General features: G+C 38.4%; 1 protein-coding gene across 1 annotated transcript in view; it reads left to right on the top strand.

Annotated features, from left to right (window-relative positions):
• The first annotated feature begins 347 nt into the window (after positions 1 to 347).
• UBE2V2 (ubiquitin conjugating enzyme E2 V2) overlaps positions 348 to 12506 on the top strand; it is a 29822-nt gene continuing 17663 nt past the window's right edge. The window contains exon 1 of the mRNA XM_059815310.1: positions 348 to 374. Within this exon, the coding sequence (XP_059671293.1) occupies positions 359 to 374 (16 nt within the window). The 5' untranslated portion in view covers positions 348 to 358. The remainder of the gene's footprint in view (positions 375 to 12506) is intronic.

The raw sequence follows: 12506 nt of genomic DNA, 5'->3' as shown, positions 1-12506 counted from the left end.
GCGGCAGCGGACCCCTTCGGAGAGCTCGGCGTTGGCTCCCGGCGGGGGCCGGACCGCCGCGGGGCCGGCCCGGGAGCTGGAGGCTCGGCGAGCCACGGCGGCGCGGCAGCCGGAGCTCCCCCCGGCGGCGCCCGGTTGGGGGGCCCGCAGTGTGGGCGCGTCGCCGGCCCCGCCCGGCCCCCGCCCCCTCCCCTTTGCCCCGCCCCCGCTGCTCGCGCGCTCCCCCGCCCCGTGCCTTTCCCGCGCGCGCCTCCGCGCTCTAGAGCCGCGTCTGCCCTGTGGGAAGTGACGCGCTGCGTCAGGCGGAAGTGACGCGCATCGCGTGCAGGCCCGGACCGGTGGGGGGGGTTTGGACAAGATGGCTGGATCCACAGGTCTGTGAGGGGGGCTGGGTGGGCCTGGGGCTGGTGCGGGAGAGCGGGGCGTTGGGCTCGTGATGGGGAGGCGTCCCCGCAAGGGCCGGAGGGGTCTGCTTTCGTGGGGAGGGAGGCGGGGGGGCGAGCTGCTTCTGACGGGAGCGACTGGAGTAGGGAGGAGGTATCTTCTGACAGGGGGAAACGGGAAGCTACAGGGGGACCGGGCCAGGCTATGCTCCAGGCACGATCATTCCTGGCTGTAGGGCAGAGGCACCCCTGTGGGAGCCTGGCCTAAGGGGTGAATGGTGGGAGAAAGGGCTCCGGTTTCTGTAAGGAACGTAGTGGGGTGCTGGAGAAGAGAAGACTTTATCTGCTGAGAGACAGGAATGGATAGATGCATGTGTGTATAGGGAAGGGAGGAGATGTCAGTAGCCTGGTAAACACGCTGGAGAAAAAAGATTTGTACTAAACATTTGTATCAGTGTACCATCTGGTGAGTATAGATGTCGTGGTATAGTAGTATCTAAAATAAAGGATTGTCTCTTTCCCCTCTTGATGGAGGGGAAAAGGGGTCAGGCCTGTGTTGTGTTTTGGGGCAAAGGTACTTCAGTTTGGTGGTGACTGCAGCATGGTAGGGAAGAGGAGTGAAGCCTTTTGCTCTCTTTCACTAGACAGCCACCGGAGCCAAAGGGTCTCTCTTGTAGGCAAATGGAAGGGCAAGGAGCTGCAAGTCATCCCAGGAATCCCATATCGGTAACCAGTATAGCACCTGTTGAGCATTTGCATGGCAGAATATTGTGGAAGGTGGTGGCAAAGAAAGGGACAAGAATATTCCTTTAAGTACTAAATGCAGAAGTTTAAGAAGCACAGTCATACTGTCTCAGTTTCGTTTCATTTCATGAGAGGCTTGAAATATAAAAAGGCCTTTCCCCAGTACAAAAAGCTGAAGCCTTCAGTGCCTCATTTTCCCTTCTCTCACCCCTGAGACTTTATAAGTTGGCTTGACAGATCTCAGGACAGAGGAATGAATTTACCTCAGTGGTCAGTCTAGGGTGAATGTTGGCCACTAATTTATTTCTGCTTCCAATCCACTGGATCATTGAGGGATTGAAACTATAACAAAACAGAAGAAACTTATGTGTATTGAAACTGGCCTTGATACCTTACTGTTGATTTTGTGAGGAGAGCTTGGACAGATTTTTTGGGGTAGGAAAGTCCTCCCCACTTGGTACTGTGACTTTGGGGATGTGGGATTTAGGGAGTGGAATTTGGAAACGTCGGAACAAATTGGGGCATAGAGCAGCTCTTGCAACTCTGTGAAAGTGCAGACCAAAAAGATACATTATTGCCTATGATAAACTGAGCTAGAATGGATATATTAGAGTAACTTAAGTATTTACTTGGCTATGGATTACTGCATTTTATTTTGTTAAAATTTATTGACTTATTTCCTGGTGTACAATTTTAAAAGAATTTTATTATTAGTTTTATTATGCAGCAACTCCCAAAGACTTCAGCTTGTGTCTGGGCTCTGGCCTGGGATTTTCTGTAATGCACAGGTAGTTAAGTTGGTTTAGGTCATGTGTATTAAGTATTGGCCTTTGGCATCACAGTCCATTCAGTCTGGCTGTTGTAGAATATCGGTTACTAAAAATTTGTGTAGTAAAAAAAGCTATTTTCTTCCTACAGAAAATTCAGCTCTATAAGAATTTTCTTTTGACTAAACTTTCTTAGTTTTACTGCTATAAATGCTCTTCACAGTCTTACATGTGATATTTTAAAATCTACATGCACTTACTCAGTACAGTTATTTTTGTCTCAGAAATATAACCACACGTAAAGTTCAAAAAAAGTGGGAGCACTTGTCTGCTCTGAACAATGTAAAGTGCTAGTACTGCACGTATGCATTGTTCAAGAAGTGAAATCGTTTTAGTAAAATGAAGTGAGCAGACAGAATCATCAACAGAACTGCTGGGAAAATTAGTCAGGGCTTCTAAAGCAAAATACTTACTCTTGCGGAGCAAATACTGTTGGCTTTTTACTGGTATATGCATAGATTTGGGGGGGAAGTGTGTGTTTGTTTGTTTTGTTCTTTCCATGTAGTATGCAGAAATTTAGATATTTTTTTTTTTTTTTTTTTTTACAACTTCACCCAGAAGAACTGCTCTTGCCAGAAATCTGTGTTATACTTATTTGTGGAGGAGTGACGGGAATGATTTGCTATAGACATAAGATTTAACTCTACCTAGCTCTGTAAATTTAATCTGCTCTTGCTATAAAGTTCAACTTAATCCTTATTTATTTCAGAAAAAATCAATGTTTTGGTTGCATGAAGTCCAGGAATGAAATTCTAGACCCAAGGAAGTCAACAGCAAAGCTTTTACTCAGGTCAACTGTCTTAGTTTTATCCCACAAATCCCTTTCCTGGGCTCACTAGTTCTTTGAACAATCATGTAAAAAATTACATGCCTTTAACATCAGATAATTTAGTTTGAAAATAGCTCTTCTTTAATGTTTGCTAAAGAAACTGTGTATGTTAACATTATATTGTTGTTGAATAAGTATCTTACCTGCTTTTTAAAATCATCTATATTGACTAATTTTACATGTAGATATTGGATGTCCTAGAAATGGACATTTGTAAGCTGCAGTTTTATTAATCTGCTGATACTGCAATTTCTTCTGCTTGAAGCTGGACCCAGGTTGTTTGTGTGGTTCCTGCTGGAGGTCTGGGGAAAAACAAGTCAATTTTTTAAAGAAGAGAGCAGCTGTTTTTGATATAATCAGCCAATTTCATGTTGGTTAGCTGGAGATTCATTCTATTAATCTCTTTGAAAATACAGAGCAGAAGAGGTAATTAAACATAGTTTCAGGTTAAAAGAAGTAATTTAGCAAAGCATACCATTTAAAATCTCTTATGTAACTTGAGAAAAAGAAACCAATCAATAACGTCATTAAAAGGAGTTAATTCAGGATTTAATTTCTGCATTTCCATAATTTGGGTTTTACTTAAGATTACCTTACATGTATAGCATATAGGTATATCTATTTAAAATGTGAATGTTTCCTAGAAGCAGTGATCGTCACTAAGTGGTTAGAACTTATGCGTGAAAAGACGAGAATTAAGGCAGCAGTGTCTAGTACTGTATTCTAACTATGGGCTGCTAAAGGCTTTTGTCTCCTTCCTCTTCAACCGAGGGCTTCAGTAGCTTGGGGGAGGGTGAGTAGGGCCAACTTAATGAAAATTCCCCTTGGTTTGCTGAAACTGTACACTTGGGGGAAAAAAAAAATCAGTTGATCTACAGTCAGCAATTATCTGTGAGATTCCAGATTTACTTCTAGTATGGAGTCACAGGCAACCTTTTTTGAAAGTGTGCTTAATGTCTTTGAAGGAGCACAGCTAGATCCCAAACAAGTATTTTTTTTCTGTAAAATCCATACTTATTATTTCCAGGTATTTTAATCTTTAAGGGTGAATCAGCTTCTTTGTGTGATTTACATTGCCCATGCAAAAATATCTTTCCCTATGAATTTATATATGACTAATTCTTTGAATAGAAATTGCACGATGCTCAATGTCAGTGCCTTGTTTTCTTAGCTTTGGTTTTTACTTCTATTTGCAAACATTTAGCGGTGGTGAAGTGTGCATGACTGCAGCTGTAAGGAAGTTGATATTAAAAATGAAGGGCTGGAAGTGGTCTTGAGTGCATTCAGTCTAACTCCCTGGGCTGTGAAGCAAGGACTGACTGTATCTTTCCTGGTGATTGGGGTTTTTGTTGTTGGTTTTGTTTTGTTTTTAAAGCTTTTTTTTTTTTCCTAAAATCCTCCACTGAAAGGTATTCTATAATGTGAGATAGGATTTTGTAATATTTTCTGCTAAATCCTTTGCAACTCTTCTCCATTCCAAATCAAGCTGATGTCTGTCTTTTCTGTGCTTATTGGGGTAGAGTTTGATGGATCACCATACCCCATGTGGAGACTCCTAGATACTAAGAGCCATTCAGAGGAGTAATAATTTATTCACAAGTGGGATGTAGAAGTAATGTTTTAAAGACTATTTTTTCCATATTTGTTTTTAAAGCTTTTTTTTTTCCTAAAATCCTCCACTGAAAGGTATTCTATAATGTGAGATAGGATTTTGTAATATTTTCTGCTAAATCCTTTGCAACTCTTCTCCATTCCAAATCAAGCTGATGTCTGTCTTTTCTGTGCTTATTGGGGTAGAGTTTGATGGATCACCATACCCCATGTGGAGACTCCTAGATACTAAGAGCCATTCAGAGGAGTAATAATTTATTCACAAGTGGGATGTAGAAGTAATGTTTTAAAGACTATTTTTTCCATATAGGAGATGGTATGATTTAAGCTTTGTACCTAGAAAACTTCTGTGTTAAACTCCGCACAGGTAGGTTTCTCTTTTTCTCTGACCTGTTGGATGCCCATTTCCTCCCTCTTTTTTTCCTTGTGGAGGAAATAGTTGTCTATCTAGTATATTTTACCTTGAAGGATGTATTACTCCCTCCCCTTTTCTCTGTTATGCCTCTATCACATTGTTCACTTATCCAGAACCTGTCCAAGAAGTCAGTTTAAAAGCTCTTTAGAATTTTACAGTCCTCAAAGTTTGTTCTGTGTATTTATAGTGTTAGCTCTGTAAGCTAAGACTTCTTGAAGCTGCAAGTAATCAGACAAAACAAAAGGAATACTGTATGCTATGAGGCAGCAAGTGTTCTGTGTGGGGCATTTTTCCATCCTGTCCTATGCACAAGGAATTGCAACTGTGATTGTTCTGCCTGCTTAAAAACATCTTGGCAAGCCACAAATAATTTAGATGTGCTTCAGCTGGGTTGAGAACAATCTAGCTTACAAATGGCTTTTAAACTATATATAGACCATCAGTTCTTTCCAACTTTGTGGCATATATAGGCAAGATACTCTCTTTCTTCTCGGAGCTTTGCCTGTACCATTTTCCTGTCTTTGTTGCTGGTATTTTATAACTGTCTTTAAAAAAAGGCCCAACTTATGCCTTTCTGCCACAATAGCTGTGTAAGAGTATGCTCACAGGCTAAACACCTTACTTCTGACATAAAAAAGTGGCCTACTTTGTAATCTTGTATTTGTTTAAGAGTTTGTTTGAAATTCAAGGATGTTATCAGGCATAGTATTAAAGCTCATTATCTAAACTATTCCTTACAATCCTGGAAAATTTTAGCCTGGATGAAGATACAACACGCACAGTTTCAGGAAGATTTGCCTTTCAGCAGTTGGAGGCAGATGGTCCATACTATAAATCTATATAATTCTCACACGGATGAGAAGGCTTCTCATGTGTGAGAATTAGATTTCCAAGTCTTATGAGTAGTTGGTGGAGTTGTATTACGTACGTATTTGTTAGTGTTTATGTTTTGCCTTATGGAAGATTTTTCCAAAGGCAGTGCTAAGTAAGTACATGCTGTGAAACTGTTCAGCCTCATTTTGTTGACAGACCCTTCGGTCTCTCTCTCCCCACTCTTGCATGTTTTTTCCTAGACTGTATCTTGTCTTTTATCCTGACTGAAACTTTACGTAAAGTACTAGATCAGCTTCAGCTACTCATGTCACTTAGGTTTTGTTGCCTTGCTGTCTCAACTAGCCTGTAGGAACCTGAGCGTGGACTGTGGAAAGACAAGAAGGTGCTATTGGGAGAGCATTCAAAATAGTCTTTATTTAAGCTGTACTCAGAAGGGTTTTGCTATATGCTACCCTGCCCAAAAGAGTGTCTTTCTTTGTATTTGTCATTTGGAAGACACTAATGAGGTATAATTCAAACAGTATTTTTAATAAAATCTGTATATCACTGCAAAACCTTATGATTGTGAAGCTGTCAGACTGGTTCTGAATAACATGAGCTTCTGTTTTACAGCCTTTGCAAAAATGTGTGGTGCTTTAAGTACGTGACTCTAAATCATTTCTAGTTAGCATTTTGGAACAAATGGGACCTTCAACACTTAGAACTTCAGAGCTCTAAATTAATCTTTGATTTCGGAAGGGTGAGAAGCTTCAAGGAGATGAAAAAAAATTGTCAGAAAAATTATTTCTAACATCTAGATAGACTCAGTATCCCCTTTTTAAAAAAATGTTGCATTAGACATATTGAAACTACACGGATTTGTACACTGCATTTGTGACTATTCATAACTGGACAGTTAAGTGCATTTGAAATCTGCTTGAGTAAATCAAAAACATTTTTCCCAATACATGTAAAAATAGTGTCCTTTACTCAGGATACGAATATAGTCTTAGTAAAGTGTCCAGTTTTATTCATACAACTTAGAACTTTTTTAAGGATGAAATTGTAAGCTTTCTTCTCACTGAAATGGAATATATGATCATGTAAATATTAAATAATTTGAACTTTTGAGACATGGCATATAGAAGATAGCAGGCTGAAATATGACTGTCACAAAAATAATGTAGGAAAATAATGGCAGTTCTTGTTACTGAATATGTGGTGATTGGTACATTTGCTGATTATATCCATAAGTGTATGCTTATGTGTATAACTGAAAGAATAACAATGAATCACATTATTTGTTTTACATCAATAAAGGATCTTTATGTTTTGGACTGTGGGTGGATGCTGAGTCATGTTGGAAAGGATCTTCATGCAAATCTTAGAACAACTGTTTGCTAATCAATGACTTGTAACCCGTTTTAGACAGCTTTACAGCTTTGCTAAACTAAATCCTTGACGCTACTCTTGTTATCTGGGTCACACATTGTATTCTTACTATGAAAGCCATTGTGTGATAAGAGATACTGGCCTTTGCTAGGTTCATCTAGTCTCCCACTTTTCCTGTCCCTTTATCTGAAACAATTTTTTTTTATGTCATCATACTTTTAAAGATAGCTTAAAAAGTATGTATTGGAAATCCTTTTTCCTCTCTGCCAACGCAATCTCCGGTTTAAAATGAAACTTTCAAAAGTTGAGCCTATTTGCTATTATACCTTTCCTTTAGCCTTTCTGAGGCTGAGGCTTCTGAGGAGAGAAATTGGGAAGATTTATTTGTCTGATAAAATCTTCATTCCTTAGACTATTAAATCACAATTAATATTGCTGGTGTTTTTTGAAGTGATGGGTATCTTTTCTAAACCCTCTTTAGTGGCTTCCAGCCTTACATTATTTTGTACAAAATGGAAATAGTAATAAAATTCTGAATTTGATAAGCATCACAGTGTGTCATTTTTCATAATCTATCACTTCATATACTAAAACATTTGAGTAGATAGTTGAACCATGTAATATCTCATCTGTGTTTCATTCAGTGGTTGCCTATAAAGAGTTAACTTTTAAACCGTAGCCAGCCTATGCATTTCCACCCTTCACCAAAAGAGCTTGGATGTCAATTGATGCATTCCTGCATGTTGGGTTTTTTTTACTGTTAGGCACAACTGGACATGCAGTGCCTGACATAAACTCTATGTTAACAATGGTCTTGTTTATAACAAAAAACTTGCACTTAGATGTAATATAGACTAATAAATTTATGCCATTAATATTGGTGCAAATTTGTAAAATGAGTTTTAAGCAATTTACTCCAATTTTCTTTTAGGACTGCAATCCAGTTTAGTGTTTTTTATACTATAGTTTTCTATTGGTGTTTTAACTATTTTTTGAGGATTTTTTGGATGAGGTATTTTAATTACTTAAAACTTTTGTGGCAACTTGGTTTTTGGGTTTTTTTACTCAAAGTTTTCTTGTGCCTTCAATGTTCTGTAGTCTAACAACATTTGTATCTGTAGTGGAGCAAGCTTCTTCATTAGTGCAATTTAAATGAGCACCATTAGTAATTGTGTGCCAGCAGCTGTACTCAAGATGATCGTATTTGCATGAAAATGCAAAGAAAGACTGAAACAAACTGTAACTGTTGTTGCATCCTTGCTAACAAAGTTGAGTTCACTTGGGCGTTTCTCTCAGATCTGGGATATGTTCTGTGTGTGCACACATCCAGTCGTACCTACTCTGTGCTTCTGCTCACTAACATCCATGTGATGGCTCTTACGCTTCTTTACTGTTGTATCCTGTACAACTTTAGGACATTTCGGATTTGTTGCTACATTAAAAATCAGGAGAGTGGACAGGGCATTTGGAAGTTGGACTGCAAGGGGATGGGGAATGGAGGTTTTCAGTGAGGCATGAACCTTGGTAAGGATAGATGGTGCAGGATGGAAAAAAAACTTGCTGGGATTTGTGAGAAATGGCTTCTCCTGGATGCTGGTCAGAGGGTGGAGCGGCTCTGATGAATCAGGTAGTTAATGGCAGCCACATCTTCCTGTCTGCTGCTCTTCTGAGAAAGGTGAGTAAGGGGAAAGGGGTGACAGTGGGGAGCAGGGAAGGAGGAGAGAAAGGAGTGGCCATGAGCGTGGTTAGAAGTGAATAAAAACTAAACAGATATAATGTTTTCCTGGAGGATGTTGACCATCACAGGAAGAGTCCTGTCCACAAGGCTGACTTCATTAAATAATCCAATGAATTATGGAACAGAATTCATAGAACTCAAAATTACTAGGGGCAGTTAGCTCACTTCCTTCTGGTTACCTAAGAGGCAGGATAAAAGAATAGAAGGGAGGACTTCTTACGTGAAGATGTCTTGATAATGGAGCTATTTGTTCTGCTAGTAATTTGTCACACTTAAAACCATAATTAATAAAACCTAAAATTGCAGACTTTTTCCTATCAAGTTACACATTCGGAATGCTCACTCTGCTGGAGAAGTCAAGTTCGAGGTCTCATTCTTACTGTGAAACCAACAGCAACTGAAACACACTGAATAAACTGATGTCACTTATGCAGTTTTGATATGCTGAGATCTCTTACTCCAGCATCAAGATTTGTGGTTTAAGCCATTTTAACGTGTGTTTGTAAATCAGATACATGTTTATGACATCCCAACTATTAGTGCCCAGATCTATAGAAATTAATTTCTTCCCTTCCCAGCCCACAAACTAAATAAACTTTAATATTGTTAATATATTAAAAGCTTTGTTACGAGTTTCTCGTGTTTAAATACACTTCTTTTTTTTGATTAAATGTAAGCTGGGACCTTGTAAGGCAAACAGGTATTACCATCTCTCCTTCCTTGTGAGGCTGTCCATCAGTATATACTACATCCTCTATTTTGTGAGCATAGCTGGTCAGATGTGTGTGAAAGGTAAATGAGAGAATTGGATACCACCAAATGCTTCGGAGTTGGACCCAGCTTTGAAGGTGGGAGCTGACAGGCAGTGGACCATACTTGTGTTTACGGCTTTTCCTTTCTGACTTAGAAGTCTGTGTGCCCCTAAACATACAAGTATAAAGCAAGTTCTGTTTTCCTTTGAGGACCTGTTGTACTGTATTTGGCAGCTGAACCCAACATATGAGATGGAGGAGTTTAAGTTGCATTAAATGCAAGTTTTAACACAGTGCAACTAAAACTACTACTGAAAAAACAGGTCAACATGCAAATACCATTCTGTTTAGAATTGATAATTTTCAATTATTATTGCTAGTACATAACTGACAGTGTCTTAATGTTATGAATGTGTATAATGAAATTGAAAGTGAAGGGAAATATCCGCTTCTGTAAATCTGTGTTCTGTCTTAAAAGAAATTATTGTTTTTTTAAACACTAGTGTTTGTGCCCTACCCTAAAGATATAAATATCCCTACACCTCTCCAGACCTTTTCCCCTCAGCCAAAATGTGCATGCTGGGTTGCAATAAATGACTGAGGCTTCTCATTAGCTGCCTTCTTAATAAGCTATATATATAATGTTTATGGCTGTGGTTAGACACAGATGTAAAGGAAATTCCTGGGGAAGTTGTTTTCATGCAGCCTAACTTTAGTTCTGTTAAGATACCAACAAATTGTAAGATTTCACTTAAGTGAAATAAATAGAAATTATCACCAATGTAATTCTGAAAAGGAATATTACTTTAGTTAGCTTTAACCAAAAGGTAGGTTTTAAGATGAAGGTTTATAACTTTCACACTGCTGTCACTGTTTCTTGGCTCCTGCTTGGAAATGTTCCTTGGCAAGTGATGTATCTTCATAAGAAAAAAACAAAACCCAAAACCTGATGAATTGCATACTTTTGAAATACAGTGTATTTCCTAGAATTGCACCTCTTCCTTGAAGTCTTCCAACCTGTGTGTTTTCAATTTTTTTTTTTAAATATTGTGAAAGGCAAAAGAAGTTAACCAATTACAGAGCTCCTAGTCCTAGGCAAATAGATCGTGTTTTGTATAAAAATATATATATAATTTTAGTCCTGCAAAGAAGCGGAATAGCCTATTCAGTTCTTACCAGCTCTGAGTACAGGCGATTTCTTTAATTCTGGCAAGATGGCAGTTTTCTAATGTTTAGGATTGTAGCAAAACTGGCTCTAAATTATGATAAACAATGAACGCATTGAATAAATGGCCATTTGTTCTATATGTGTCCATTGATGTACATCTTTTTACTTGAGCTGTGAAAACTTACCTGCTACTCATCTCTTTTCTTATTAATTCCTAAAGTTAGTTGTCTCGTTTTGTTTGTTTGTTTCTTTTGGGATGAATAATTACATTTTATGTGGAAATGGATTTTTACCTGATTATGTCAGACTTGTTTTTCTTCTTGAACTTCTATTCCTAGAAATTTTCCACGGGTAAACTTAGTTAGGTTAGTCTTCATGAGTCTGCAAACCTAAACTGCTGTCACTTACAGCTTTGCCAGTTGTGGACGGTAATGACAAGATGCTATTCAATTAATCTGACACAATGCATACTTTAGATGCTAGCAAGATGGAGAAGAAAGCATTCAGGGTCACTGTTGTTTTTGAGGGGTTGCCCATGATTAACGTTGGAATCACAGAGTGCTTACTGGGTCTCTGTTATCTGTTGTCTTCTTATGTCATCTGTCTGTACTGAGTGGCTTTAATAAAGTCCTTCTGTATTCTGTTATCATTGATAGAAATGCATCTATTTGTTTTTATGTGACAAAATCAGTGATGACTAGAATGTTCCTGTGGAAAATACTGTACTTGCATTATATGGATGTTTCATCCATTTGTGTTAGCATTGCTTAGTACCTCATTCACCACCCTGATCAATGTGTATGGGCCACATATTGCTGCTAAATACCTTCATTTCACCATTTAAGATAACATAGTACTTTCCCAATTTAAACTCAAAACTGTTAATACAGAATATTCTATTGCCCGAATTTCATTGCTTTGGGACATACTTCCCGAAGGAAAGTAGAGAAAAATAATGTATAGTAAATGTAGCTTTATGAATACTACTGATATACAGAATTATGAATTTGAATTTTACTGAAGTATATAAAAACTGGTTGGGAAGCAGTTCAAAGAAATGGGATGTACCTGTAATTCTAAGAAAGCAGAAGTTTCAATTAACAGAAATATCAAGATGTATCAAACCCATTTAATGAAGGTACAGTTTTCTCAGTGCAGGCTCACTGTACATTCAGTAGCACATGGTTGGGTTGATTCACAGATTGAGTTCCACAGCAGCAGCTGGGTGCTTTTGTAGTTACTTGAAAAAAGTGTATTGCTTTTCACTGAAAATGTATGTTTGCCTTGAACAAGAATCATGTTGTTTTCTTGGTTATTGAAAACAGTGCTTTTACTATGTGTGTAGTAACATTCTTCACTTAAAACAAAAGAGTTCACTGTTGAATTGCTGCATTCCACTACTAATGGTAGTGATGGACTTCTTTTGTAGACAAAACTCCCATGTCCAGCTTCGTTAATAGGCAAATTACTAGAAATACTTTTGGTTTTTGGAGCCAGGTTACTGTGATCAACCTCAGATAATTACAATGTAATTATGGTAAACCTGGTAATACTTCTTGATAGCAAGTTCCTGATAGTAAGTCAGCCATTTTTTTTATGTATTCACAGAATGTTCTTCTAGGGAAAACAGTCTGTGGTGTGAGCGGGGTTACTAGTAAACAAAAATATAGATAATGTTTTTAAAAAAATACTTTTTTCAGAGAAGAGAGTCTTCCAAAATTTTAATTCCACAGGAATATTTCTTGCAGCCAGAATAGAATATGTCAGCATTTCACATGCCCTAGCCCTCTTTCCTCTCTTTTTTGTGTATTGTCCATTTCAGGGCCTGTTTAAG

The sequence above is a fragment of the Gavia stellata genome, chromosome 3 (genome assembly GCF_030936135.1).
Source record: "Gavia stellata isolate bGavSte3 chromosome 3, bGavSte3.hap2, whole genome shotgun sequence".
Classification (NCBI taxonomy): domain Eukaryota; kingdom Metazoa; phylum Chordata; class Aves; order Gaviiformes; family Gaviidae; genus Gavia; species Gavia stellata.
The sequence above is the reverse complement of the archived record's forward strand: the minus strand, read 5'-3'. Positions and strand labels throughout refer to the sequence as shown.